Here is a 27,145-nt window from a genome sequence, read left to right as displayed (position 1 = left end):
AAAGAGTCAGGGACAGAGGCAAAGACCCAGAGATAAGTACTGTGCACATGTGTGTATGTGTGCATGCACTTGTAATCTCTGAGAGAATTGGACGGCCTGAGATTAGCTAAAACGATGGTGATGGGGAGGGTCAGGTCTCCTACAGATAGATACTTTGGCCGTGGGCTTCTAGGCACCCAGGATGTGTGACCACCCTTTGCCTTCACCCAGAACTAAAGCAGCTCCTTTGCTTAGGGTCAGCCCTGGCCAGCCATTTGGCCTTGTCCCTGACACTTTGTCTCATCCTGCCTTTATTCGTTCAGCCCTGACTGCACCCCAAATCGCTGCTCCCTGGTTTTTGTCTCCTTGAGTGTCACCAAGTACACCCCTGTCCTTTCCCTGACCCTCTTTTCAGTGTCTGTCACTTCCTGTGTGTCTGTTATTTTCATATCCCTAGGCTTGTCTTTCAGATTGCCTGTGTGTGTGTGTGTGTGTGTGTGTGTGTGTGTGTGTGTGTGTCCCTGTGGGTATTTGCCTCTGTCAAGGCAAGAGGTACTTTGGGTACCTAGCTGTTTCTGTATATCACTGTATGCTACTGTGTGTATAAATCATGTGTGTCCGTCTCTGTGTGCTTATGTGCCTCTGTGTATGCTGGTCTGTATGTGAAGTGGCCTCACTGCTACAGTGTAGCAGGGTACTATTACAGTGGGGTAAGACTGGAGACACACCTTGGGATGTGTGTCTGTCTCTTCATCTCTTTGCATGGTCCTATCTCTTGCTGTCTAGGTGTTGGTCATACTACCTACTCAGCCTCAGACACAGCGCATAGCAACAGCTGACAGCTGAAGACTCCCTGGGTAGGGGAGAGAGAGAAAGACCAGTGGGAGGAGGAAACACGAAGAAACAGCCCTGAGGATGAGAACAGAGACCGTGCTGGAGCTGGGGACAGAGAGAGACAAGGACAGAGATAGACAGGGAAGGGGACGGGATGAGAAGAGCTGAGAGTGGAAGATGGGATTGTGGGAGAGAAAGCACAGGGCTCGTACCAAGAGGGGCAGAAGGCACTGAGGACTTCCTGCCTAGCACCAAACAAGGGTGCTCTGGATCAGGCCAGGGTCAACAGTGCGGATCAGGGGCTAACTTAAAAGAGCCGGTTTAGCCAAGGGGTCCGGGGGCCGCAGAGGTGCCGCGGGGCGGGGACAGGGCGGCGGGCGCCGTTTGTCAGCCCTATTGACAGACGTGATGGGGTTTCCGTCCGTGATCAATGATTCTCATCTCCAGGCCGAATGAGCCGCGGGGCGCCCATCCATCCCCGTCAGCGCCGCGCTCAGTGCTAGTCGCCCGAGGCCCCGCCCGCCCTCACCTCGGTCCCTGTCCGGATCACTGCCCTAGACCTACCTCTGCCAGGATTATAGAAACACCCCCCACCCATCCACCTCGGGCATCACAGGACAGGGTCCTGCTGCGTTCCCTAGCCTGTGTATGGGAACTCATGCTCCGCGACGACCCCTTCCCGCTCACAGTTCAGGGCCTAGAGTCCCACGCCCTATTGTAGCCCTCATCTGCCCCAAGACCTGGCGTCTTTGGGGTGCTGCTCCCCAAACCCCTTGCCCCTCTCCAGCTTCACACCTGAGCCAGGGGTGTGTCCAGGGTGTGTCACGGTGAAAGTCACCTTCCTTGCCCCCAGCTGGGCGGGAGGGGGCGCGCGGGGCGCGGCCGGGATTGGAGCACCGCGGAGCCCCGCCCCCCCACCCCGCCCGCCCGACTCAGACCCAACTTTCTCCCCCGCCCGCGCCCCGCCCCCAGCGCCTTGCTCCGCTCCGCGCTCAGTCCGCGGGCCGAGCCGCCCGCTCCCGCTGCTCGCGCCGCCGCCCTCTGCCCGGCGTCCCTCACCCTGAGCCCAGTCCTGCCGGACTCGGGACCCGCCCTGCCCGACCCGCTCGACCGCTCGGGAAGATGCGGCTGCTCCCGGAATGGCTCCTCTTGCTCTTTGGTCCTTGGCTCCTTAGGAAGGTAAGGGTGGCAGAGCCAAGGTGCGGGGTCCGGGACACGAAGAACACTGCATGCCAGGGGGCTCCGCGCGTCCGCCCCGCCCCCAGGACTAAGCGTCCCAACTTTGTGCGTCGTGGGGGACGTGGACAGACAGACTGCCCGCTTTAGGACTGGCATGCACCCAGCAAGTTGGCTGAGGGTTAGAAGAAGGTGCAGGGTGGAGGCCCGGCTCCAGTCGGATTCAGGCGCGACGGGGGGAGGGGACGAAGCGCGACCCGCGAGTGCGCCAGACAGAGAAGGAGTGCGAGACAGACAGACAAGCCAGCGGGTGTTAGCCTAGCCTTCTTTCCGCACCTACCTCGCTTGCCTCCCTCTGTCTGTCTGTCTGTCCTTCCACCTCTCACCCTCCACCTTCCCATTCCTCTTCTCCTTGTCACAATGCCAGGTAAGCTCTGCGATCCGAGCATACATTATCCAGGCACACGCGCTTACACGGACCCACACCAGCAGGGCTGAACTTGGCTACAATCTTCCATCCCATTTCCCGCGGAGACACCATCTCCCCTGCATAACCTCACAGACACACCCCCCTCTCACGCCTGGTGGTTGTTGTCTGGGAGGGGAGTCTCTCCTTACATCTCCTTCCTGCCCCCACCCTTCTCACTGTCTCTTTTCCTGGGGTTTCTGGGTGAAGACCCAAAGGCTAAAAGGGCCCAGAGCTCATCCTGCCCGACTCTTGCCTTGAGATCTTCAGCCCATATGGGCTCACAGTGCGGACATGGAGTGTATGGGTTAAAACCAGCCCTTGTATGCATGTGTCCAGGGAATCCAGGCACTGGGACCCAAGGTGAATGTCTATGTTGGCATGCCATGGTGGAGACATTGTCTTTGCATGGTTGATTGTGCCTGCTTCAAAGCACTGCCATCTATTTGTGCCCTGAAGTGTGACCCACAAGGGTAGTTTAGACTCTGCCCCCAACTTCCTTTCTCAACTATGACCTACCCAGTTTAAGGGCAACCAGTTGGCTCCACAAGCCCTCACTCTTGGACCTCAATCCCCAGTCTTTAAGAGAAACCAGTAATTCTCCTCCAAAACGCTTGGACCCCAGGCCTGGTGTGGTGTCCTCATAACTACAATAGGGTAGACACTGCCCCAGTGAGCCAGTTAGTAGAGCCCTTGGATTCTCCCAAGCCTATCTGCCTAGTGACCTTGAGAGAACGGAAACTGGGCAATAAATAAATAAATAAATAAATAAGAAAGAATGAACGAATGGATGGATGGATGGATGGATGGATGGAAAAAAAGAAAGAAAAGAAAATAGCCCCCTAGTGTGAAAAATGCTGCCTTTGGCAAGAGCTTTCTTTGAACCTGAGGCCTGGTTTGTACCCAGGGAGACTGCAGGAGAAGGTCCAGCCCCAAACAAACCACAGTATGTGAAGGCCTGGGGTCACAGAGGAAGGAAGGATACATTGCCCTGATCCTTCCCTCCACCCCCACCAGCCTTCTCCACTCTCTTCGCATCAAATTAACTCCCCTGTGGACAGATCTGGTTTAATTTCCTTTGCCCCCTGAAGAGGAAGGAAACATCTGGTAGAGCCTTGAGGGAGAGTAAGCATGAGGATGATAGGAGAGATGGGAATCTGTCTTCCTGTGAGAAGGCTGCAGCTGTGGGGTGGCTATGTCGGAATCAGCAGGGAAGTGCCTATCTGGCATTTGGTCCAGCCTGTGGACATGTGAGGGTCTATGTTTATGTTTGGTTTCTGAATACCTGTTACTTTGCATAGGGTCATGTAAGGAAATCTGTTCTCCAATGGACTTAGGAGAAAAACAGTGGGGCGTGTGCACATGCACAGAACCCCCACCCCCCGGGGTCTCTGATGTATTTGCATGCTGGAACACATCTGTTTTTTTGCCTGTGAATCTGGGTCTGGGAGTGTGCTCATAGCTTCAAGTGCCAGCAATCACGGATTGTGAGCCTCAGAAGGGCTCACCTGATTGTGAACGCATACGTGCACTCCTGAGTGTGCCTGCGTCCAGGGATATCTTGATGCCAGAATTGGGAGTGAGCATGAGATAAAGCTGACACTGGGTTGAGCTTTTGATGGGCACAGCTCTTGAGATGGCTCTTGGGGAAATCTTGACCATCGATGCTGCCCGCCCTGCCTTCCCGAGGACTTCTCTGCTTCTTCCTCTACTTTCCAGCTCCTGAGACTCCTCACACGTTCTGGTTCCCCTGGTTTCCATTGCATCTAGGGCTCTGACTTCTGGACTGGACTGGCTGCTCAGGATCTTTCCAATACAATCTTCAACCTCCTTTCCCTCCGTATCTCTGTCTTCCTTGCCCCTTGCCAAAGCAGCTGCCTACTGGGAAAAACAGCAGGCGATCAATAGTCACTAATCACTAATCACTAATTACTAATTAGCTGGGGGAGGGCAGGGGCGGGGGTCCTGTGGGACTTTTCAGCTCTATCCTGCCTCAGGGAAGGATTACAGCTACACCTCTCTCTCTCTCTCTCTCTCTCTCTCTCTCTCTCTCTCTCTCTCTCTCTCTCTCTCTTGGTCTAGACCAGCCACAACCCTTGTGCCAACCACCACCTCCTACCTCCTTACCCTCCTCAAGCCCCCTAACTAATCTCTGGCTGGGCCACTTAGGCACGCACAGCCTGGGCTTGGTCCCAGCGCTGCTGGCTGGGATTTGGGGGTAATCAGGGGCGGCAGCTGGGCCAGGGATACTGGAGGATGGAGTCTAAAGTGACAGCCCCCTTGGGCCAGAGCTTGCAGCTAAACCTCACATCCTGAATGGGAGGGGCGCCACTGGAAAGGAGAATTTCCAGGGGGTCATGGTTGGGCTGGGTGAGGAGCTAGATAGAGCTCTAGAAGGAGGCGATGGTGAAGATGTTTGATAAGAAAGCAGACAGCAGGTAAAGAGGAGTCACTGGGGTCAGGGACCCATGGTCAGAGAGTGGCAAGATAAACCTTGATAAGCCAGCAGGTAGGTGAAGGGACCCTTGGAGGGGTCACTAAGGATTAATTGGCAAGGCGCTAGGGAACTTCGAATAGGGAGAACCCTGTAACCAAGGATAGGCGTGGGCAAGGGGACAAGGTTAACAGAGAAAGGGTCAGGTTGTGATGAGAGGTTTTCTGGTTCAAGCTCAAAGGGGCTCCCAAGATGTACAGTAGAAAAAGCGAACCGGGATAGGGAGCTGGGAGTGCGGCCTTGAGCACTGGAAATTGGCGAGTCTCCCCTTCTCCCCTGCCCGCCCCTCCTCCACCTCTACCCCGCCCACTCCCCCTACGGCTCAGGCTTCGGGAAATTACATCCCCGCTCCGCGGCTCCCCCCCCCCCCACCGCGCCCTGGAGCCGGCGCCTTTATAGGCACATTTATTGCAATAATAAAGTGAGGCGCGGGGCGGGGGGCGGGGGGCAGCCATTCCCGGGGGGACCGCGCCGGCTCTAGGAAGCAAGGAAATAAAATAAAATAAAATAAAATCAAAATTCAGATAACGGTGAGCCTTGCGCAGCAGGCCGCGGGCAGGCGAGAGGGTGGGGCTGCGGAGGAGAGGGCGATTGGCCCAAGGACAGAGCCCACCTCACCAGCAGGCCCTCACCCCTGCTCTGTAGAAGAGGTCTTTGCCTCCACTTGCCTGACCCCCTCCCAAACTTGATGTTGAAGCTGGCCTTCTGCCTTTTCCTGTCTCCTCCAAATACCTGTCCTCAAGCTCCTGTCTGTTTCCATACTGCCTGTCACTTTCCTGGTTCCCGAGATTTCCCATGCCAGCCCCCCCCCCCCCAGTGGCTCCCCCTACCCTATCTCCTGGGTCTCTATCCATCAGCATCCTGTTTTCTTCTTAAAAGCCATCTTCCTTCCTCCCTTTCTGCTTTATTCCATCCTGCCCCCATGACTGTCTCCCCAAACCATCTTCAATGCCAGCCAGTCTCCAGAGTCCATTTGTCATTGACCATGACTGCCCCACTTCAGCTCCTAGCCTCCATCTTCTGGTCCCCTGACCAGAGGCCTTCTAGGTCTCTGCCTAATACCTGGTCATCATTTCCAATCTCTCCACTCTTGTCCCCAGGTCTATCCTTGTGGGAGCCTCATCCTCATATCCTATGCTCCTACCCAACCCTAGCCCCAGACCATCTGTGCCCTAATGCTCACCTCAGCCCGTCCTGTCTTGTCCACCCACACCCTGACATACAGCTTTATTCCCAGCTCCCAGCCAGACGTCACCCCACCCTGACCTGACTGCAGAGATGACTCTCAACTTGCAGGGACTCTGTATTCTATTGCTTGCTTCCCCAACCAGGGCCTAAACTATTGTCTTCCTCTGATGAATTGTAAGTTCTTTCTGACCCAAAGGGAAAAAGAGAAGCAACGGATTAGTCTGGAGGCCCCTGGGGAGTGCACCCTGCAATGCGGCTAAGGGGGCCTGACAGCACGATCCTCTCTCTCTCTCTCTATCCCCAAAGAGCCTTCATGGAGTTTGTTTAGCATCAGGAGGTGGCCTCAACTCCCCCTCAGGTGCGTGGGCCTGCTGCCTTGGGGCAAAGTGTTCCTGGCTGAGTTCCTTCCGAATAGGCCTGAAGGAGTCTGCTGGAAGCCCCCCTAACCACCACCACACACCTCCACCTCCTACCCCAGCTGACAGCCAGCATGCTAGCCTCTCCCCTCTGCAAATGTCACTGCGCCCAATTAGTTTAATTAAACTAGCTTTCAAGTGGGGGGGGGTCCCCCTTGGTCAACACCCAGCTCAGGCCCTCAGTCATTGCGGGGTGGGCTCTGGCAAAAAGGAGCTCCCACACCACCTTGAGTTTCCTGTGCCCTCCCCCATATCCATTACTGGAAACTGACAACCAGAAAGACAGACAGAAAGAGAGAAAGGGGGTGCTCCCCAGAACTGGAAATCAGAGACAGAGTGGGGGAAGAAACTGAGACAGAGAGATTGAGAAAAGATTGGGGAAAAGAGAGAGTGAGAGAGAGAGAATGAGAGAGAAAGAGAGAGAATGAGAGAGAGAGAGAGAGAGAGAGAGAGAGAGAGAAAGAGGGAGAGAGGGAGAGCTAGAGAGGGAGAGTGAGCGTGAGCGATCAAGGAAGCCAGAGGGAGGATTTTATTTTATTTTATTCCGTGTTCCCATTTCTCGGCTCGTTTCCTTCCAGACTCTCACCCCTCCCGGTCCGAGCTTCCCACCCCCAAGGTCGCTTCAGCTGCCTCTCTCCCCAACTCTTCCCTTTTATCTTAGCTCACTCCAGCAGTGGGTGGGGGCTGTGGGTACCAAAGCCCAGGGATTTGCCAGGATCACAGAAGCAGAGACAGCAATTTGTCTGGGATCAGAGGTGGGGGGACATCCTGGCACCTCTCTCTGCCCTGTCAAACCTCACTCCCTACCCCCACCCCACCCCCAATCTCTTCCTCTGAAGAGACTGAGCCTACCAGCCCTGAGCAGGTCCCTCCCGGGATTGGGTGCAGGGCAGAAAGTACTAGGATGTCCTAGGAAGTAGTAGCTTGGAGACATTTGATGTCCTAGCATTGAGCGCTTGGGGGCAGGGGGTGGGGGGTGGACCAGCTGGAAATAGGACTTTACTGGGGTTTGGTCCAGAGTGGGAGGGGGAGAGACCCACCCTTTGGCTTTCCCTGAAGCCTCACCCAATCCTACCTCTAACACCCCCCAGGGGGTTCAGTTCCACCTCCCCAGCTTCTTCCCTGCCCCCATCTCCATCCTAAGCCTCTGTCCCTGGCCCTACTCAGGTACACCCTCTGGGCGTAAGATGCCAGCTCAAGCTTGTCTGCGTGAGTCAATCACTCTCTGCCACCTCCACCGCCCTCACCTGGGGTGGGAGGAGGGCTGGATAGGAGAAGAAATGAGGGGGGCAATAAATATGTATGACGAGCGGATGGCGGCAGCATTAATAACCCGGGATAGCAGCATCGCGGGGACGGAGACCAGCCAGTAGAGATTCTAGCCCAGCTCGGCCATTCCTGTCCTCTGTGGACACAGTGTATATATAGACTTGGGTGTGTGCAAACGGAGGGGTCACCTGTACTTCAGAATCCTTTACCCGTCTATCCTCAGCCTGCAAGTCGCTGGTAGGAAAATACATGCCGTGTGTGTGTGTGTGTGTGTGTGTGTGTGTGTGTATGTGTGTGTGTGTTACACACACTCATGTGGTATGAACACAGGCTACTCTCATTGTGCACACACACACACACACCCTTAGAAAGACCCTGCTACAGCGCTTCTCACAAGAAAAGTGACACCTCTGGACAACCACACAACCACCCTGCATATATGGGTATACAGATACCATAGCCACACACATACCACTACCACACAATGACACACAGCTTCACACATCACAACAGACAGATAACCACCACCCACCCCACCCCCAGGTAATCCAGGCACAAATATACAATGGACAGGCAGCCACTGAGAGCAGATGGGACCCACACAGCCTCCTCAGGCTGACACACAGACACATACACACAGAGAATCAACACAGCCACACACAGCCTTTACAGACTGAATATGTACAAGCCACCTCAGACAGAACACATGGACACATATACACAACCGTTTCGGGATAACAACCACCCCAGGCACACATGGAACTGCCTCTCCCAAGGGACTGGCAGGCAGCTGTCAGGGCCACACTGCCGGTGGTGTCTAGTGCGGGCTGACTGACACACTCTGACGCGCTCTGTTCCTCTCCCTCCCACTCCCTGTGCCAGAGCGGCATCTCCATATTTCTTCCTCTCACTCTCCCGTCGCTCGCTCTCTGCTCCTTCACTCTCGGCCACCCCCTCTACACACACCCCAAGATAATTGATGGCCCGGCCCGGGCCCAGCCGCTCCCGCCTCTCGATCCATCTTGTATCAGCATCAGTGCTGTCTCCCAGATCCCCGGCCACCTGAGACAGGCCAGCACCATGGGCGGGCAGGGTGACTCCTCCAGCCCTTCCAAGCCAAAGGGTTGGGGACAGGGGGAGTGCCCTTTATTCTGCAAGCTTCAACCCATGGTCTGGGATTGTCTGTTCAGTTGGTTCTTAGAGGCCCCTCCGGGAAAGATAAAGTATAGAGCTCTTCCTATCTCTTTACCACCGATGCCGGGTGTTAGGGATTTACAAGGGTCTCAGTTGGTTGTCAGGCCCACCACTGAGACCATTACAGGCCGGACTATCCAGAAAGGGACTCTACCTTTCCCCACCCACACCAAAGCTAGCTTTGTCTTGGCGCCCACCCTGAAGCTCTGTGACAACCCTGGGTCCATCAGGTCACTTCCCAGGTACAGAAGCTACGGTCTGGATACACGAAGTGACTTGACCAAGATCACAGAGCTTGAAAGGGCTTCAGTGTCTGACCCCAGAACACATTCCTGAGCCACCGCTGTGGGTTGCCCAGCCAGCGTCTCTCTTCTTTCTTCCTACACAGGCTGTCTGTGGCCAGATCGTGGAGTCCGGGAGGCCCCAGTACCTAGACTTGCGTCCCGCCATGGCCGGAGGGGGCGCCCGCGGCCAGCAGCTCCCAGCGCCCGCATCTTCCGAGGGCCTGGGCATGGCGCGCTCCTGGAGCTGGGCTTGGCCGGCTAACCACACCGGGGCGCTGGCCAAGCCAGGGACAGCCGGTGGCCCGTCCGTGCCGCGCACCAAGAGGAAGCCATCCATTAAAGCGGCCCGAGCCAAGAAGATTTTCGGCTGGGGGGACTTTTACTTTCGTGTGCATACCCTCAAGTTCTCGCTGTTGGTGACCGGCAAGATCGTGGACCATGTGAACGGTACCTTCAGTGTGTACTTCCGTCACAATTCGTCCAGCCTGGGTAACCTAAGCGTCAGTATCGTGCCGCCCTCCAAGCGTGTGGAGTTCGGGGGCGTCTGGTTGCCTGGGCCTGCCTCCCACCCTCTACAGTCCACGCTGGCACTTGAAGGGGTGCTTCCTGGATTGGGGCCCCCTCTGGGGATGGCGGGGCAGGGGCTGGGGAGCAACCTTGGGGGCGCACTTGCCGGCCCACTCGGAAGCGCGCTAGGAGTTCCTGGGGCCAAAGAGTCGCGCGCTTTTAATTGCCACGTGGAATATGAGAAGACAAACCGCGCTCGCAAGCACCGCCCGTGCCTGTACGACCCGTCGCAGGTGTGCTTCACCGAGCACACGCAGAGCCAGGCCGCCTGGCTCTGCGCCAAGCCCTTCAAAGTCATCTGTATCTTCGTCTCCTTCCTCAGTTTTGACTACAAACTGGTGCAGAAGGTGTGCCCAGACTATAACTTCCAGAGTGAGCACCCCTACTTTGGATAACGCCCCTGTCCTGGGCCCCGAGCTTCCCACCAGATCGCAGTCTCACTAGGTGGGACCCCTCCCTGTATACCCCGTGCTCCTGTGACTGCCCCCACTTCTTCCACTATGGTGGAGAAAAACAGCCTTCCCCGGGACTATCAGCCAGTGTGGCCCTCTATTTCCTTGTGGTACCGAGTGTCCCTGAGGCTGGGGTGGTCTTTTTCAAACGGTAAATTGCAGGGGCAAGAGCATAGCCCCACGATAGGTGGGGCTTGAGGTCTTCTTAGGGTTCCCTACGAATGCGTATTGCCCACGCCGCAGTATTAATGGCTCCTGGCCTGGCACTCTTTCCCCAAGCCCTGGTCCTCCCCTCCCCTAAGACTGTAAATGTCTAAAAGCGCCCAGCCCATCCAATCCTCTCCCGTTCTGCGTGCCCCATGTCAGTCCTGCCTTCTTCCTAACCTTGCTAAAGCAAAAGTCCTGATCAGGGGGCTCTGCCTGGCCCTTGTGCTCTGCCCACCCCTTCCCTCCCCCGCCCTCAGTCCGGCTACACCTGCCCTCTCTGGCTGCTTCCTCTCGGTGTTTTTTGTTTTTTGTTTTGTTTTTTTTTCAACGCCAAAACAGACGGGGAGGGAACAAAATAAAGCGAAATCCAATACTCGCCTGTGTTAAGACCTTTGTAGGAAAGCGGGGCGGGCAGGTGTGGATTTTTGTCTGGCAGAAGCTAGCCTGGACACCTCACCTTGCCGCCCATTGGGGAAACCGAGTCAAAGACTAGCAGACGCAGCACCCTGGGCTTCATTTCAGACCTGATCAAGGAGTGAGCAACCAATGGGTTAGAGTCTGCCCAGGTGGGGATTAGCTAAAGTGGGAAGACGCTAGTGAAGGCAGATTGAATGGGGATTAGACCTGAGGTGGGACTTCCGGCAGTCTGTTTGGGGGAGTTAGGGGAAAGGAGGTTTAAGACCTTGAGTGGGGTGGAGAAGCGGGGACAGCGTAGGCAGAGCGCTGACAACCTGGTAAGCTCCACCGGGGTGGAGGGAAGGGGAAGGTTGGGAGGGAAGGGGAACGGTGTTTGCAGCATCTGGAGTCATCGATCTTCTTTTTCCTTCCTAATTTCGTGGGCGCTGAGTTTGCAGACGGATGCGGGAGGGAGCATTGGGACGAGGTAATGGGGGAAGGGACCAACGCAGGTTTGGAGGGCGGGGCGGAGTCCCTGCTGGTAGCCGCTAGCTAGCGAACAGCCCCCTTCAGCCAGCTGCCCACCCTTTCCACCCCCGCCTTCAGCTCCCTCCTGCAGCCTTGGCTGCTAATTTTATCCGCCCCCAACCCTGGCCCGGGCGTTAATTGGCTGCGGCTTCATTAGTAGTTCTCAGCTCAGCAGCCCCCCTCCCCTTGGGACCCCCTGACTGGGGCTTGGGGGGTGCAGACAAGCTGAGGCACAGAGAGTCTCTTCCTCTTAAGCCTGACTTCATTGGAGTCCCTGGTAAAGGTGCCCACGGGGAAAAGAAGAGGGCAGTGTCCTCCACAGGATTGCCTACAGCTCATTCAGACTCTGGGTAAGAGATGGATCTGACCCCACCCGGTCACAAACATCTGGAGTTGGGGATGTAGCTCTTGCATGCACAAGGCCCTAGGTTCAATAATCAAACACATGTGGGAAGGATAAGGAGCCAGTGGTGTGAGAGAAGGAAGATGGGAGGAAGAACCCAGTGATTGCCTCATTCAGGGCCTGTTGAGAGAAGCCAGGCTGTCATGAGAAATACATTAGCATCAAGAGACATTCAGGCCTTCTGTGAGATCCAGGTAGAAATGCTTAAAGTGGCTGAAATCAGTGGACTTGGGCCTCAGTCTCCTCACTTGCAACTCCTCAATAAAACAGCTGGAGATATGATGGCTCAGCGGTTAAGAGCACTGACTGCTCTTCCAAAGGTCCTGAGTTCAATTCCCAGCAGCCACATGGTGGCTCACAACCATCTGTAATGAGATCTGATGCCCTTTTCTAGTGTGCCTGGAGACAGCAAGATTGTACTCTTATACATAAAAGAAGTAAATAAGTCTTTTAAACAAACAAAACACTCAGCATACATACATAAGCCCCTAGATTCTATCTCTAGCACTGAAAAGGAAACAGAACAAAGACCTCACAGTGAGCACAGTGGTGGCACACCCCTTCAGTCCCAGCACTGGGGAGGCAGAGGCAGGCAGAGCTCTGTGAGTTTGAGCCAGCCTGGTCTACACAGAGAGTTCCAAGACAGCTAGTGATATACAGTGGAACCCTGTCTCCAAAAACCAAAAAACAACTCCACCCCACCTCCCCCCAAAAAAACTGAACCCAAAAACCACCACCAAAACCTGACTCACAGGGCTATGTCTCTGTCTCTGTCTCCCTCCTTCCCTCCATCCATCCCTCCCCCCTCCCTTCCCCCCTTCCCCCCCTCCCTCCCTCCCTCCCTCCCTCCCTCCCTCCCTCCCTCCCTCTTATCTGGGTATAAGAGAACAAAGTGAAGTGTTTCGTGTTGTCTGGGTCACTATTAGTGAGCCCCTTGTGTCTCCAGGGCTAAGGCATGGCTAAATGTCTACTGAATGAGTAAAGGTATAAAATGGCTATCAGAGGCCAATGGTTCTCAAAACCACTGCTTCCTGGAATCCCCAAGAGGTTTGGTTGTGTGTCTCTGAGCAGAGGCCTTAAGAAGATGTCCTCAAGCGGTGGTGGCGCACGCCTTTAATCCCAGCACTCAGGAGGCAGAGGCCAGCAGATTTCTGAGTCCGAGGCCAGCCTAGTCTACAGAGTGAGTTCCAGGATAGCCAGGGCTACACAGAGAAACCCTGTCTCAAAAAACAAAAACAAAAAACAAAAACAAAAACAAAAAAACAAAACACAAAACAAAACAACCCCCCCCCCAAAAAAAACAAAAACAAAAAAAGAAGTGGGCGACTGCTGGGGAGTAAGGGAGATGTAAATAAGAAACGAATGCAAACCGTGTGAGAAGAGGAGGGATGGCTACTCTGCTCTCACCTGACAGCTGGATAGACACAGAGGAGGCAGGCTGTGAGTCAGGGGAAGAGGACAACCCACCGGAGCCAGCGTCCGAATGCGAAGTTTCATTTAATCCCTTCTACAAGCTCTTTGTGTTGGAGTGGGCAAAGTGTGACAGGCTCATCTGAGGTCCACTGTCCTCTAACTTCACATGTAGCTGAGGCTACTAGCCTTGACCTTTCAATCTCTCTGTCTCCACTTCCCTAGTACTGGAATGACAATGTCATGGTTTAACATTGGAAGAAACGGAGGACTTTGTGTTGTAATCCTAAAGCAAGGATTTGAGTCTTTTACCCTTTCAAACTATATCTGCTTTCACTGTGTGTATTTATCTTCTAAATATGTTTTAAATCTCCCTGAGAACCATATGCTAGATATGCTTGGTAGGCATAAACCACACGAAAATAAACAAACAAACAAACAAACCAAAAAGCGCTTGCCTGGAAAACCGGAAGGAAAAACAAAACAGAAACTCTGAAGAGCTTCAAGAAAGGACATGGAGGAGCTTTAAGTCTAAGAACTTTTCAGGCAAAGCTCTCCATACCGGGACTTGTATAGATGGGAAAGAGCAAAGTAAAAAACTACAATTCCCAGAAGGCAATTTTTTAAAAAAACCCAGTACTGCGCATGCGCAGGGAACGCCTCTTTCACTCGAACTTCACGGGGGCAATTTTCTCGCGCACGCGTTCTAAGAGCAGCTGGTTTTCGACCCCGGTACTACACCGATACAGAGTTAGTGGCTAGTCCTCCTGTGCCTCCTGTAGCGATGGTATCCTTCTCTTTGCTTCGGACCACTCGGGTAAGAACAGGGTTCTGTTTACTGGATGATCAGTGGAAAGGCCCACCCAAAGTGGGGTTCTCCTGGCTCCTTGCTGCACGTGTTCTGGGGCCTCGGGGAACAGATGCTTAACCAGGAAATCCCTGAGACAGCACATGTGCGGTGGCTGGGCCCCTAGTTCTGGCGATCAGACGACCTAGGTAGGGTCTTGTAGTCACCCAGTTGACACGACTCTTAAGGTAAAGGTCCGCAGACGCTGTGTTAACAATATCCTAGCAAACAAGTGGGGTTCCCGGCTTCGATGCGCTAGTTGAATTTTTCCCGCCAGCTCTGAGCTATGGAGATGATGCAACCGAGCCTCAGTACTTTCATCACGCAAGGGTCCTGCTGCTGTGTGGGCAGGAAGGAGGTAGCGAGGTGCTGTGTGTGTGTGTCTGTGAGTGTGAGATAAAATTAAGATTTTGGGCAAACACCTTCAGCCTACCCCAACTCCCGCCAGTACACAACTCTTTCCAAGAACTGCTTAAAAGTCTATCCTCCTACTTTTTAAAGGTTGCTCTGGAAACCACCCTTTAAAAGCCTCTGGTGTTAAGCCCTGTTAGCTTGGTATCTTCTCTCATGGAGGTATTCATGTCCGGAGGCCCTGCAGGAAGTCCACCTCTTATGTTTATGAATATTTTAACTGCACTGTGTGTGCACTGCGTGCATGCCTGGGTACCCACAGAGGTCAGAGGAGGGCATCAGATCTCTTGGAACTGGAGTTACAGATGGTTGTTAGCTGTTTTGTGGGTGCTGGAAGATGAACCGCTGTCCCCCACAAGAGCAGCCAGGACCTTAGGATGGTCATTTTGTTCCTGTGTGTGGGGAGACTCTGGAATCGCAGTGTCTCTCACCTGAATTGGAGGGACATGGGCTTCTGGGGCACAAGCTTTGCTCTGTGACTTTGCAGAGTCACTCAGGGTGATTAGGGATGCGTTGTGTTAGAGTTGACCAAAACTGCCCTTTGGATAATGATCTGAACCTTTGACTCTAGAACTTGCTATTCAAGATGAAAGTGGGGGTAGAGAGCACTGACTGCTGGCCGGACCAGGCTGCGTACTTAGCCAGAGGGCTCGATCTGTACCCATGACTGAGGGCAGCTGGGAGAAGAGATCTGGACAATTTTTAATTAACCCTGGCCTTTCTGCCCTGAGCCTCTGCAGAGATGTGGTCAGCTGGTCTGCATGGCTGCCCGGGCCCAGCACAGCAAGGTGGCCCAGACGCAGGCTGGGGAAGCAGCTGGAGGTTGGACGGGCCAGGAGAGTTTATCAGACAGTGACCCTGAGATGTGGGAGCTTCTGCAGAGGGAGAAGGACAGACAGTGTCGCGGCCTGGAGCTCATCGCCTCAGAGGTAGGACGTGAGGATATGGGTCAAAGAGCGCGAGCTACGGTGCGCGCAGGGAACACCACGTCACCTGCGGTCACGGTAGTGACTTCTCCACGCCTCCCTGTCAGATTCAAAAGAGCTTTTTCCTGGGCCTTTTCCCTCTTCTCTATACTGTCCTCTGAAGCATAAGGCAGGACCAGTTTATGGGGCTTGAGCATTGGGAAGCTTCTAGAGCCATGTAGCGTCCTCATCTCTTCCTTAACCTCCTTCTCTCGTCAGAAGAAAGAGGAACCTGGAAGCACGGGTTGAGTGGACAGGCGGCCCTACTGGGGCCACCCGTCATGGCAGCCGAGTTTCTGAGAATGTTGCTTCTGGTCCCGCCCCATGTCTGGCGAGGAACACAGAGCCTTTGGCGTATCCCGTCTCACCCCTGCAGCCTGTGGGCTCTGGCAGGGGCGGGGCCGTGGGAATCCAGGGGAAGGGAGACCCCATTGCCTTCTGACACTGCCCCCCCACCACCCCAGAACTTCTGCAGCCGAGCTGCGCTGGAGGCCCTGGGGTCCTGTCTCAACAACAAGTACTCGGAGGGTTACCCTGGCAAGAGGTGAGGCTAGACCAGAGGGCTGGAGGGCAGCAGCAGGGATGGCAACCCCAGTGGCGGAACCTCCCTGAGCCCCGTTAGTTTTACTGAACAGCGGCTGCCCAGTCCTTTGCTGCTGGTCAAGGGTGCTCTCTCTGCGCCCTTACGTACGGTCCGTCTTCCACGGCAGATACTACGGAGGAGCGGAAGTGGTGGACGAGATCGAGCTGCTCTGCCAGCGCCGGGCCTTGGAAGCCTTTGACCTGGATCCGGCACAGTGGGGAGTCAATGTGCAGCCATACTCAGGGTCCCCAGCCAATCTGGCTGCCTATACGGCCCTTCTGCAGCCTCATGATCGAATCATGGGGTTGGACCTGCCCGATGGGGGCCAGTGAGTATGAGTGGGCGGAACGATGGGTTTGCCGGCAGCGAAGACAGGAGTTAGTGAGTGAATGAGTACCTGTCAGGTCCGGTGAAGATGGGCCACACTGTCCCATGTTACACTGAGCACCTAGCATGGGGTGGCCAGAGGGGAACGCGGGGGGGGGGGGGGGGGCGGTGAGGCGAGCTAGAACCAGTGTTCTGGGACAGGTCTGCTGGGTGGCTGGTTAAGTCAGGCTACATCACTCTGAGATCTCCCTTCTGTCTAGTCTCACCCATGGCTACATGTCTGATGTCAAGCGGATCTCCGCCACATCCATTTTCTTCGAGTCTATGCCCTATAAGCTCAATGTAAGTAGTGTTCCAGGGGCTGGGCACTTGGCCCCGATGGTCCGCTCTCCTCGGCCAGTGGGAGGGGCTTGAGCTGCCTCTAGCTCCGGGCCTTAGCTGGCTATCTGTCTGTGTCCAGCCCCAAACTGGCCTCATCGACTACGACCAGCTGGCGCTGACCGCTCGGCTTTTCCGACCGCGGCTCATCATAGCTGGCACGAGTGCCTATGCCCGCCTCATTGACTATGCACGCATGAGAGAGGTTGGTGAGGGACTGCCAATCAAGCTTTCCTCTATGGGGGGGGGGGGCGGGGCGAGGCAAGGACACCTGCCTTGTGTATACCCATCCCGGTCTTCCCCAGGCTGTGACCTGTTTCTCTACCTGCCCAGGTCTGTGATGAGGTCAGGGCACACCTGCTGGCAGACATGGCCCACATCAGTGGCCTGGTGGCTGCCAAGGTGATCCCCTCCCCTTTCAAGTACGCGGATGTTGTTACCACCACCACTCACAAGACACTGCGAGGGGCCAGGTCAGAATTCCCTGGGGTTAAACCTTCTTCCCTCCCCCCCCCCCCCGCAAACCCAATTGAGGGGACCCGTGGATCCTCTGAGCACCTATGCCAGTCATCCGTCTTCCTCTCTCCCTGTCACTTGCCCTTCCTTTTAGAGCCTGACTATGCATCTTCCACACAGGTCAGGGCTCATCTTCTACCGGAAGGGAGTACGAACCGTAGACCCCAAGACTGGCAAAGAGATCCCTTATACCTTTGAGGACCGAATCAACTTCGCTGTGTTCCCATCCCTACAGGGTGGCCCCCACAACCACGCCATTGCTGCAGTAGCCGTGGCTCTCAAGCAGGTGGGGGGGGGAACGCTCTCCCCTTGTGTCGGGGTGCACTGGGCCAGAGGTTTTGCTTCCTTACTTCCTTGTACCTAAAGCCGAGGCTCGTGGAAGGGAAACAGCTTAAACTGGGAGTCAGCAAAGCCGGGGTCATGGAGTCCTCCTTGTTCAGTACAAGACAGGGCCTGTACTCAGCTCTGCGGCGACAAACAGCAGGAGCTACCATCTCTCCTCTGTAGGCCTGCACCCCTATGTTCCGCGAGTACTCCTTACAAGTGCTGAGGAACGCCCAGGCCATGGCTGATGCCCTGCTCAAGCGAGGATACTCGCTGGTGTCTGGTAAGCCAGGGGGTGGGTGAAGGCCTAGGCCTTTGTGGCCTCAAGCAGAGGGCCAGGACACCGCAGTCCCCTGTCACTGTCCCCCCTCAGGTGGCACTGACACCCACCTGGTGCTGGTGGACCTGCGGCCCAAGGGCCTGGATGGAGCCCGAGCCGAACGCGTGTTGGAACTCGTCTCCATCACAGCCAACAAGAACACCTGTCCTGGAGACCGGAGCGCCATTACTCCGGGGGGCTTGAGGCTTGGTGAGAATCTGGGGTCTGCGGAGGGAAGGGTCCCCCACACTGGGGTTGTCTGTATCTTGGCTATGCTAATTGTCTCCTGCTCTCTCTCCCAGGGGCCCCCGCGTTGACCTCTCGCCAGTTCCGTGAGGACGACTTCCGTAGAGTCGTCGATTTTATCGATGAGGGAGTCAACATTGGCTTGGAGGTGAAGCGCAAGACTGGTGAGTAGCTTCAGAGGTCCTTGGTCAACCAGTTTCACCCGCCTCCCCGCACCCTAGCTCCTGGCCCCGCCCAGCAGCCCTCTGATCAACTTCTCCCACCGATCTCAGCCAAGCTCCAGGATTTCAAATCCTTCCTGCTCAAAGACCCAGAGACAAGCCAGCGTTTGGCCAACCTCCGGCAACAGGTGGAACAGTTTGCCAGGGGCTTCCCCATGCCTGGATTTGATGAACGTTGAGGACAGTTGAGGACACCTGGCGGTCGGTCAGAAGCCCACAGACCCGGAAGTTACCTTTCTTCCCGCCTCCCTGGACCATAGAAGAGATGTCACTCCTCTCTGGGTTTTAGTGGAGGGAGGGAGGCCTTCCATTTAGGGCAAGAGCCAGGCATAAACTCCCTTCCAGAATTTGTAGCTGAGATTTCTGATCTTTAACCGTGTCTACACGAAGCACCCAGTTGACATCCGACTTGTTTTTGAGACGGGGGTCTCACTTAGCTGTGAGTGGCCTTGAACTGACCCTTCCACCTTCATTTCCCAAGTGCTGGGGTTATAGGTTTGCACCATGACACCCGACTTCGCCCTCAGCTTTCCACCCCGACCCTCCCACTACATCTCAAGTGTTACAGACTCCCCTCCCGCTCTTTCTTGGGGAAGAGGGGGTGGGTAAGCGCCCTCCTTCCTGTTTTTATCTAATAAAATGCTAACCTGCCCAGGGTTCCTATTACTGTGGGAGGGGTCCCCTGGGCCAGCCAGCGATTCTACTCCCTCAACGTGTATCTCTCCTTCCCTCCCACCACCACCAGGACCCCCGGGGCTGTAGCCTCCTCTCTGATCAGAGCCGACACCAGACGTGATTAGCAGGCGCAGCAAATTCAATTTGTTAAATGAAATTGTATTTTGCCCACGGCTGCTTCTGTTTGATCCCCAGGGACAGAGAAGCAAGGGAAGGGAGGGGTGGGGGAAAGGCACAAGACTGCCCAGGTGCAAGGCGGGAGGGCTGTCCTTGACCGGAGGCTGCCGGCTTGGGCAGGGAAGAAGCCCACTGCATGGCAGAGATACCCCATCCGAGTCAGGCTGGGAACCCAGGACGAGCCCAGTCGAGCCTGGGCAGACACCGCCCTGAACCCTGCTCAAAACTCTGTCAAAACAAACGTGGGGCCTGCCACGTCCCTGGCACTCGGGCCCCTGCTTGCTGCTGGCACACGTCGGACACGCTCAACACGTAGCCTGCGCCACACCCAGTCAGGAGGAGCAGGGAGCGGCAGGGGGAGAGGGGGACTGGCTTGGGTTTTTGGGTCAACCCCAACTGTCGTCTGCAGTCGAGTCCCCTCCCCCACGTGGGACTCAAGCTGAGGGTCAGAGGCTTTTTCCTCTCCTGGGAGCAAGGGAGGCGGGTGGGGGCGGGGCGGCCTCCCCTTTGCGTGGGAATCGGGCCTTTAAGCAGAAGCTGGACTGATGCTGCTAGACAGACGCCCAAGGGTCTGGGGCAGGGAGCAGAAAGAGTGATTTACGTGGAGATCTCTGACTTAGAAGTCTGGCCGGTCCTTCTTCAGCTTCTTGTAGTCGGTTGAAACGGCAAGGAACTGTGGAGAGGGAAAAGAGAGTTGAAAGAGCGGCTCTTACCTCCTCTGTCTTGTGTGTGGTACTGACTTAGGGACTAGGACGGGAGGGGAGAGGGGAAACACTGGTTCTACAGTTACCTTGTACTGGTCATTGGGACTCAGGCGGTTCCAGGGCTCTGGGTTGTTCTTTCTGTCCCAGCTGTGAACAGGACAGGAAGGTTAAAGTTTCTTTTCTGGGAACCAGGACTTTGGCATTAAACATGGCCTCAGTATCACCACCCCTGGCGCCCTACCCTGAGGAGGGGAGAACATTTCCTAGAGACTGACAGAGAAGGGGGAGTGAGTGTCGTTGTCATCGCCATCCCTGGGAGGTGCTGGCAAGAAGTATGGCAGCTGATGACCAAATGACAACCTAGCCTATAGACTGCCCAGGGTTAGCCTCCCTCACCCAACCGCTCAGGGCAGAGTCCTGGGAGTCAGGCAGAAATCCTGAAGGACAGTACTTTCAGTGGGTGCACCTCAGACTCCAGGATCAGAGTGGGTGGTGCTTTGGCCTTCTGCTTGTCAAAGGACTGACCCCCCTGATGCTTCTGGCAGGACACAAAGTCCCAGTACAACCAAAGACCCTCAGGAGTCCCACACTGCCAGACATCCAGCACTTCCGGTCAGGCATAGAGGTACCTAAAAGCCACCAGACATGGCCAGTAGAGATGTGTCGCCATGGCAACCCTGTGGTGAGCTGCTGGGATTCCAGCTGCCCCACGTGGCTAGCCACTGACAGTGAGCCACCAGGTGGTCCAGATGGGAGGTGAGGGTCTCTCAGGTCAGGGGCCACTCCAACCCTGGGAAATGCTGGGTGGCAGTGGAAATGAGGACGGACACAGACCGAGGGTCCTTCTAGGTCTAAGGTCCCACCTTAGACCATTTTATTCCACCCAGGACCCCTGCCCTCTTGCCTCCCAAGACCTGTTGTTACCAGACATCAGGACTGCGCAGGGCAAGTCGCAGCAAGTAGAGTCCGGCACTGCCCATGCCCAAGCAGATGAAGCCAATCATTGGGATGAGCTGCAGAAAAACCAGGCACTCTCAGGGTCCGAACTCTGCTCAGTTCCCACTCACTCTGTCCTAGTTTTCTTCCTGTCCCTTTATCTTTACTCAAGGTCTGATGCCACCTTCCCTTTGGGAGTGGGGCCTGAAACCTACAGCCACATCCTCAGCATGCTGTCCCTTACCCTTACAGTGATCCTGTCCAAGGCAGGTTGCAGGGACATTGAGTACATTGCAGAGAGAGGACATAGAATGTCCCTGGGAAAACTTGGGAACACTAAGGAAACCGGACAGGAAGCAGGATGGGGGGAGTGGGGGTGGGGAGGGCTTGAGAGGCAGGGTGACAAGAGGGGAATTAGATCTGAGGACTGAACTCACCCCAGGGTGTCTTTTTATCTGCCGGTAGAAGCGGGTCCCTAGACTAGTTCCTGCCATCTTGTCCCAGTGTCTGGTCTTCTAGGTGGATCTCTTCTATTCCTCACCCTGGGGTCCCGCCCCCCATCAGGGAGGGGTCAGCCTAGCCCCGCCAGCTCCACCCAGCTTGCTTTCTCCCTGCAGTTCCAGATCCAAAACAGGCTGGAAGTTGTTGCGGAGCCTTGAGGTTCCTCCTTCCCAACTCTCTCTTACTGAAAGGGAAACCCTGGCCCAGGAGACACCATTATACTTGGGTCTTTGGGTATCTGAGGGAGGAACCTCTTTGGCTTCCAGAGACTGAAAGGGGATCCAGATGTGGGACAGACAAGCAGACAGCCTTCTAACAAAGTGGGGATGTGGAGTGTCCACTGCAGGGAGCAGGGAACAGTGGGGGCATGCACAGTACGTTGTCTACACTCCTGGAGCTAGCAGGCCTTTCGCGTATAAGAGGCACGTGAGCAAAGTTAGTGCTGCCAGCCCCTCTTGGTCTGGGCGGTTTTGCTGGGTTGTGGTTGGCCTGGAGTAGTCAAGAGGTGGAGATTGCAGGTGTATGAATCTGCACCGCTCAAGGCATAAGGCAACAGTTGTAGCAATTTAGGGGCTTGAGATGAGGAAGGAAGAGCCCTCCGAGGAGTCCACCATACTCATCTCTGGCTTTGGGACTAGCAGAAGAGCTCCGAATTAAGGAAGCAGCCATAGAAAACTAGAAGAGATGTTGAAAACCGGTGGGAAGGGGGTGGGGGATTAGGTATATGCTATATTGCCCGGGCAGGAAGTTTTCCCCATCCACCCGCTGTCTTTGGAGGACTGGTTTTGGGGACACAGGAAGTGAGCCTCTTCTTCTCCTCGCTTCCATGTTAATTTCTATCACCCCTCTCGATTAGCCCCTGCCGCTGGATTCTGCTATGCTCCCCCATTTCTCTCCTAAAGAACTTGTACTATGGTGGACCCCTGCTGGGATGAGCTGTGTACCGCCACTGCCTCCCTGGGGTACAGGGAGAGAGACAACCCTTTCTGAGGGGCCCCTCCCTTTCCTACACACCGATACCTCGCCCGCCCCTTGAGCTGACAAGCTCTGCTGTAATTAGGCTGCGGGGTCCGAGCTCTCCGCCTCCCTCCGGCGGATAATGAGATAAAGTGTCAGAGACATGGCGAGAACAAAGAGACAGAGACTCACTGAGACGTGTGTGGGGGAGGGGGTGGGTGTAGAGGAGGGGGGCTGATGGGATGTCAGAGCCTAGAGCAGAACAGGGCCCTTCCTGAGCGTCCCCACCTCTAGGGCTGGGCCAGGGAGGGTGTGTCCTGTCACCAGCGCCTCTAAGCCTGGACTGCTACCGGGGTGGTGGTGGTGGTGGTGCTAAATACCAATCTTGGAGCTCAAGCTCCAGCAGCTGCCCAGCTGGGCTGCACATCTGGTGGTCTGTGGCACAGCTGGGGAGCCAGGACTCTGGGAGGGACATCTGGCCCGTGCTTTATGCCCCTTTGCTCTTGGCCCTCGCTTGCCTGGTTCTGGTGAGCTGGACCCAGAGCCTTTCTGTTCTGGAAACTCCACTGTTTCTCCTCCCTTAGGTCTCCAGTCCGCTCTTAAACTCAGCTATTACACTGGCGCTTCTGTTCTTTCTTTTCCACGATTTCTCGACGCTTTGCATGCTCCTGATCTGGGGGTCTCTGTGAGGCCCCCTCCCCTCCTGTGTGTTCCCATGTTTGGATTGTGGTCTTTGGGGTTCCAGGTTTCACCCCACCTCCTTCCTTGCGTTTTCCCCCTACGATAACTCAAGCCATGCTGGCCCAGTAGGTGAGGGAAAGCGAGAGTCGTTAGCCGAGGATTAGGAGCGACCCATGGTCCCAAGGGGGCCAGACTCTTCAACTCTAAACCGCTCCAGGATACTAATCCGCGTGGCTGGCGGCGCAGCAAGTCAAATGCAGCTGTGCTCTCCGGAGCGAGCTGATTACGGTGGTCCGTGGGTGCCGGCGCCCTCTAGAGGCCGAGCCGCTCTCAGGCTCGGGGAAGAGGTCTCGGGTTCCCCCTGTCGGCCAGCGCCTGCTCTGCATTTCCAGTGTTTGTTCAAGTCAAGTCTGGAGTGTACATACAGGTCTGTGCCTGGTAGCTTACTCGCTCGTGCCATCGAGGTATTGGAGACTCTCAATACCTCTCTTCTGGCGTGGCCAGACGACATAGATGGGACGAGGAAGACTCTATCTCGCCAGGCGCCGACGGCATCCATGTTCAGGCTGGAGCCTCAGACACCTGGGACTTCCTCTCTGTCTTAGCACTACCCGGTGGACTTCCCTCTGACTTGGCCTCCCCTAAGCCCCCTAATTCTTTCTGCTTCTTTCTTCAGACTGTCTCTAGCTTCATGTCTTTAGGTTTGTCTGTGCCGCTCTGGAACTCTGCTCTCGGCCTAGCTTAGTCCTTCTGCATCTGTGTGTCCTGTGTGTCGGGTCTCTTGGCAGTCTCTCCTTCCCTCTACATCTCTCTCCCTTGCTGTGGTCTCTGCAAATCTCTCTCTCTCTCTCTCTCTCTCTCTCTCTCTCCTTTAGCTCCCATTTCTATTCTGTGGCTTAGTACCTGTCCCCAGGGAGCTGCAGCAAGCCAACAGAACAGCCCGCAGACACCTTGGGGCGCTGCTCAGGGTCCCCTCCCATCTCCTTCACATTCCTGTCACCTGGCAGCGGCCTCTTCTTCCCGCTGCAGCTGAGGTACTGGAGAGGGCGCCCGAGAGGGAAGCCACAATGCTCTGCATCTGCTCAGGAGCCCCTCGGGCCCTTGACCCCCGCTGCCACTATTAAGGGCGCTGGGTCCTGAGGCTCTGAGATGATCATGATTGCATCAGCCAGACACAAGTGGAGCCAGGAGCCTGGCGGCAAGCAGGCTAGCAAGCGAAACAAAGACGCCGCGCCATCTGTTTATGCAAAGCGCTCACCGCCAGGGACCCTGGTGTCCCGGTGCCTTGCCCAGACCGGGGCACAGGGTCATGAACCCACTTCTGCCCAGGGCTCCCGCTACGCCTGGGCATCCCCTCCTCCCCAGCAGCCAGAGGGGCCACGGGGCGAGCAGAACAGGGAGGGGGCGGGGTGTTGATGTGATTGGAGAGGACGCGGCTGTTTCTTCAATAATGGATGGAGATGATGCGGACGGCGAGCCGGCCGGGAAAGGAGAGAGGAATAGAAATGGGGAGAGAAAGAAGCGGGGGCGGGAGACTCAATCAGAGGCTCTCGCGCACGGGAACGCGCGCGGGCGCGGGCGTCACTGTCATTCGGGTACTTGCTGCCGCGCAGCTCACACCCAGGCACACGCCCACGCACTGTCACCGAGACACACACACCTGCAAGCAGGCACCAGAGCAGCGCATGCACACGCAAGCCTCTCTCTCTCTCTCTCTCTCTCTCTCTCTCTCTCTCTCACACACACACACACACACACACACACACACACACCAGCAGTGGCTCTTGATTTTCACACATACGTTCCTGGAGGCAGTGATGTCTGCACACCTGGACACATCCAGAGCAAAGAGTGCACAGACAGATTGACATGCCTGTCAAAGCCTATTTGAAAGAACGTTCAACACACCTAGCCACCCTGGGACTTATAGACAGGAATCACAGAAACCGGGAGGGGGGGGTGCACAAATTGGGCAGTATAGACCCAGAGGAACTGACAAAATGGAAACACATACAGGAACATCTGGAGTCGGGATGCAGACACACATCACACCCCCAGTCTCACATAGATCATATCCTGGTAGTACAGAGAAGGAAGTCCTTCTCTGCACACACAGGCGCTGCCATTTGTGCCCTGAGGGGTTGCGTGTGTGAGAGAAGTCGCTAGGTCCCCCCAGCAAGCCTTGTTAGCCCACATTAGCTTAGCAGTGTAATGAGGGGGTGGTGACAGGAGCTGCCTGGGGCTGTGGACTCAGAAGCCCGTGGCCCCAGCTTGATTGGCCCACAAGCTTCCTTCCCAGGCTTTCAGGTGCAGACCTCCTTCGGTTCCTGCTGCAACACTCCCATCAGGCCCTCCCAGTCCCAACTTAAGCATTTGAAAGGGAGCGCGGTGGCTGGTGGGACAGAAGCAAGGGCCATAAAGAGGTCCCCAGGAGTCCCAGCTGAGGTGAGGTGAAGGTTGAAGGCAGGGTCAGTCAGTCTGTCCCTCACCTTCTCAGGCATGCTGCCCATTCATCTAAGAAGGAGATCTCTCTCTCTCTCTCTCTCTCTCTCTCTCTAACAGCAATAAGAACCTGGAGGAGGGGAGTGTTCACCGTGGCCTGGACCCTGTAATACCCTTCCTCTGATCTATTTTCAATTCAGTCTGCTCCTTGGCCTAGACTTATGACCTTTGCAGAGTGTGGCAGCATCATCCATCACCAGGCAGCTGGCTTGTGGGAGTGGGAGGCACTGGGGACAAACAGTGTCCCTGTCATACCTCCTGCCCTCTCTTGGGACTGGTCAGGGCCTAACTCAACTGGCAGGATATTGAGGGGGAGGTGTGATCACAGGGTTCAATCAAGACAGTGTCCTCTAATCCTGGGACCCCCAGCATCCCTCCTTCCAGTTAAGCACAGCCTGTCTCCTGGCTCCTCCCGCCCCCCTTCTCTCGGGCCCTTTGCTTAATTTCCTATTAACTGCTGATAAATCCAATTAAACCGCCGCTCTAATTAGGGACAGCTGCCGGCTCGGTAAGGCGAGGGAGAAGGGGGGGCACCCTGCAAGTATAGGGAGAGAACAGCCGCTCTCCCTGTTCCACGACACCCCTACATCAACACTGCCGCCCAATGAGGCAGTAAATTGGTTTTGCTTCAGTATTTTGGGGGGGTGCTCTTGACAGTTGGGGGGGCTCAGATTGGGAATCCCTCAGACCTCTTGATGACTACAGGCAGAGTCCTCGTCTTCCCTCGCCTTACTTGTGGTAGGCAGATTCCCAAGAGGGATAGGGCAAAAGGTTGACTTGTGTGTTTTGGGGGTGTGTGCCTGTGCCTGTGATCTGCTCCTGTTCCAGTCCAATCATGATAAAGAGGGGGACTATCCGAGTGTTCCTCTAAGGTCTTGGCCCTCACACAGCCAGGCTTTGAGCTTGACAACCAAGGGCGAAGGGAACAAGAAACTGAACCCGGCTTTGCAGCGAGTTTTGTTGTGTGCTTCCCTACCCCCAGCACACCTCGTCTTTCTGTACGGAAGGGGAGGGGGTGCCCGTCCCGGGGCCCTCCTCTTCCCAGCCCAGCTGAGCCTCTGCCCTCCCCCCTCCTCCAGCAGCAGATGGTGCCCGGGCTCCCGCTGCCAACCTTGCTAGGCGGTGCCAACCTCAGTCCTGGCAGACAACCCATAGAGTAGAAGAGAAGCTTCTGGCTGGCCAGGCCGACCCTCCCCCACCCGCTATCAAACCCAAGACCCTCCGCCTGCCCCACTCCAGCGACCACCCCAAGCTGCTTCTCAATGGTCGGCTCCTAGGTCCCCAAACTCCTCATCTCCTTCTGCTCCTTTCCGCACACCTTCCCGCTCCTCACCACCTGCCGCCCTGACCAGGGCCGGAACATTTGCATATTTGCATATGCAAATAATAACATTTGCATACGGCGCGCCGCAGGGGGGGTCTCCGCTAAAACCGGTTAGCTGTCTGCCAAACGTCCTCTCACTCCGTACCTGTCGGAAAAGGGCTGGGGCAGGGGCCGTGCGGGAGGGGTTAGGCCCCCCGGCCTCGCTAGCTCTGTTCCCGGAGGACTAGAGGAAGAGTTGCCATGGAGACGGCACGCACCCCACCCCCTCCCAGGCCTAGGGTCTCAGGC

At 55.9% G+C, this 27,145-nt stretch overlaps 3 protein-coding genes across 6 annotated transcripts; 2 read left to right on the top strand and 1 right to left on the bottom strand.

The window, feature by feature from the left end:
* Window positions 1-1,808: 1,808 nt before the first annotated feature.
* On the top strand, window positions 1,809-10,895 carry Nxph4 (neurexophilin 4). Its single transcript, NM_183297.2, has 2 exons — window positions 1,809-1,992; window positions 9,405-10,895. The coding sequence occupies exons 1-2, from the start codon at window positions 1,936-1,938 to the stop codon at window positions 10,260-10,262; spliced, it is 915 nt and encodes a 304-aa protein (NP_899120.2). The 5' UTR covers window positions 1,809-1,935; the 3' UTR covers window positions 10,263-10,895.
* Window positions 10,896-13,923: 3,028 nt separating this feature from the next.
* On the top strand, window positions 13,924-19,245 carry Shmt2 (serine hydroxymethyltransferase 2 (mitochondrial)). 2 transcript variants are annotated; one of them, NM_001252316.1, is made up of 12 exons: window positions 13,924-14,080; window positions 15,262-15,450; window positions 15,951-16,030; window positions 16,197-16,397; window positions 16,657-16,738; window positions 16,857-16,979; window positions 17,108-17,247; window positions 17,411-17,576; window positions 17,798-17,897; window positions 17,988-18,143; window positions 18,236-18,343; window positions 18,452-19,245. In NM_001252316.1, exons 1-12 carry the CDS (start codon window positions 14,048-14,050, stop codon window positions 18,577-18,579), a joined length of 1,506 nt encoding a protein of 501 aa, NP_001239245.1. In that variant the 5' UTR covers window positions 13,924-14,047; the 3' UTR covers window positions 18,580-19,245. The 2 variants fall into 2 exon arrangements, with proteins under 2 accessions (NP_001239245.1, NP_082506.1); NM_028230.4 differs by having other exon boundaries at window positions 15,253-15,450.
* Ndufa4l2 (Ndufa4, mitochondrial complex associated like 2) lies at window positions 19,214-27,094 on the bottom strand. 3 transcript variants are annotated; one of them, XM_030245154.1, is made up of 4 exons: window positions 27,003-27,094; window positions 20,881-20,969; window positions 20,043-20,103; window positions 19,214-19,925 (listed from the first exon to the last, which is right to left on the bottom strand). In XM_030245154.1, the coding sequence occupies exons 2-4, from the start codon at window positions 20,958-20,960 to the stop codon at window positions 19,869-19,871; spliced, it is 198 nt and encodes a 65-aa protein (XP_030101014.1). In that variant the 5' UTR covers window positions 20,961-20,969; window positions 27,003-27,094; the 3' UTR covers window positions 19,214-19,868. The 3 variants fall into 3 exon arrangements, with proteins under 3 accessions (XP_030101014.1, NP_001092259.1, XP_006513897.1); NM_001098789.1 differs by lacking the exon at window positions 27,003-27,094 and adding an exon at window positions 21,330-21,429; XM_006513834.3 differs by lacking the exon at window positions 27,003-27,094 and adding an exon at window positions 21,137-21,234.
* Between the last annotated feature and the right edge of the window lie 51 nt (window positions 27,095-27,145).

This window comes from Mus musculus, chromosome 10 (genome assembly GCF_000001635.26).
Source record: "Mus musculus strain C57BL/6J chromosome 10, GRCm38.p6 C57BL/6J".
In the NCBI taxonomy this organism is placed as follows: domain Eukaryota; kingdom Metazoa; phylum Chordata; class Mammalia; order Rodentia; family Muridae; genus Mus; species Mus musculus.
Note: the sequence above shows the minus strand (reverse complement) of the source record. Positions and strands in the feature narration are given on the sequence as shown.

Coding starts and splice junctions, on each gene's coding strand:
- Nxph4 (NM_183297.2), top strand. CDS start 1,936: ATGCGGCTGCTCCCGGAATGGCTCCTCTTGCTCTTTGGTCCTTGGCTC. Junction 1,993..9,404: donor GTCCTTGGCTCCTTAGGAAG/GTAAGGGTGGCA, acceptor CTTCCTACACAG/GCTGTCTGTGGCCAGATCGT.
- Shmt2 (NM_028230.4), top strand. CDS start 14,048: ATGGTATCCTTCTCTTTGCTTCGGACCACTCGG. Junction 14,081..15,252: donor CTTTGCTTCGGACCACTCGG/GTAAGAACAGGG, acceptor TTCTGCCCTGAG/CCTCTGCAGAGATGTGGTCA. Junction 17,898..17,987: donor AGGATACTCGCTGGTGTCTG/GTAAGCCAGGGG, acceptor GTCCCCCCTCAG/GTGGCACTGACACCCACCTG.
- Ndufa4l2 (NM_001098789.1), bottom strand. CDS start 21,386: ATGGCAGGAACTAGTCTAGGGACCCGCTTCTACCGGCAGATAAAAAGA. Junction 20,970..21,329: donor AGATAAAAAGACACCCTGGG/GTGAGTTCAGTC, acceptor GTTTTTCTGCAG/CTCATCCCAATGATTGGCTT. Junction 19,926..20,042: donor GTCCCAATGACCAGTACAAG/GTAACTGTAGAA, acceptor CCCTCTCCACAG/TTCCTTGCCGTTTCAACCGA.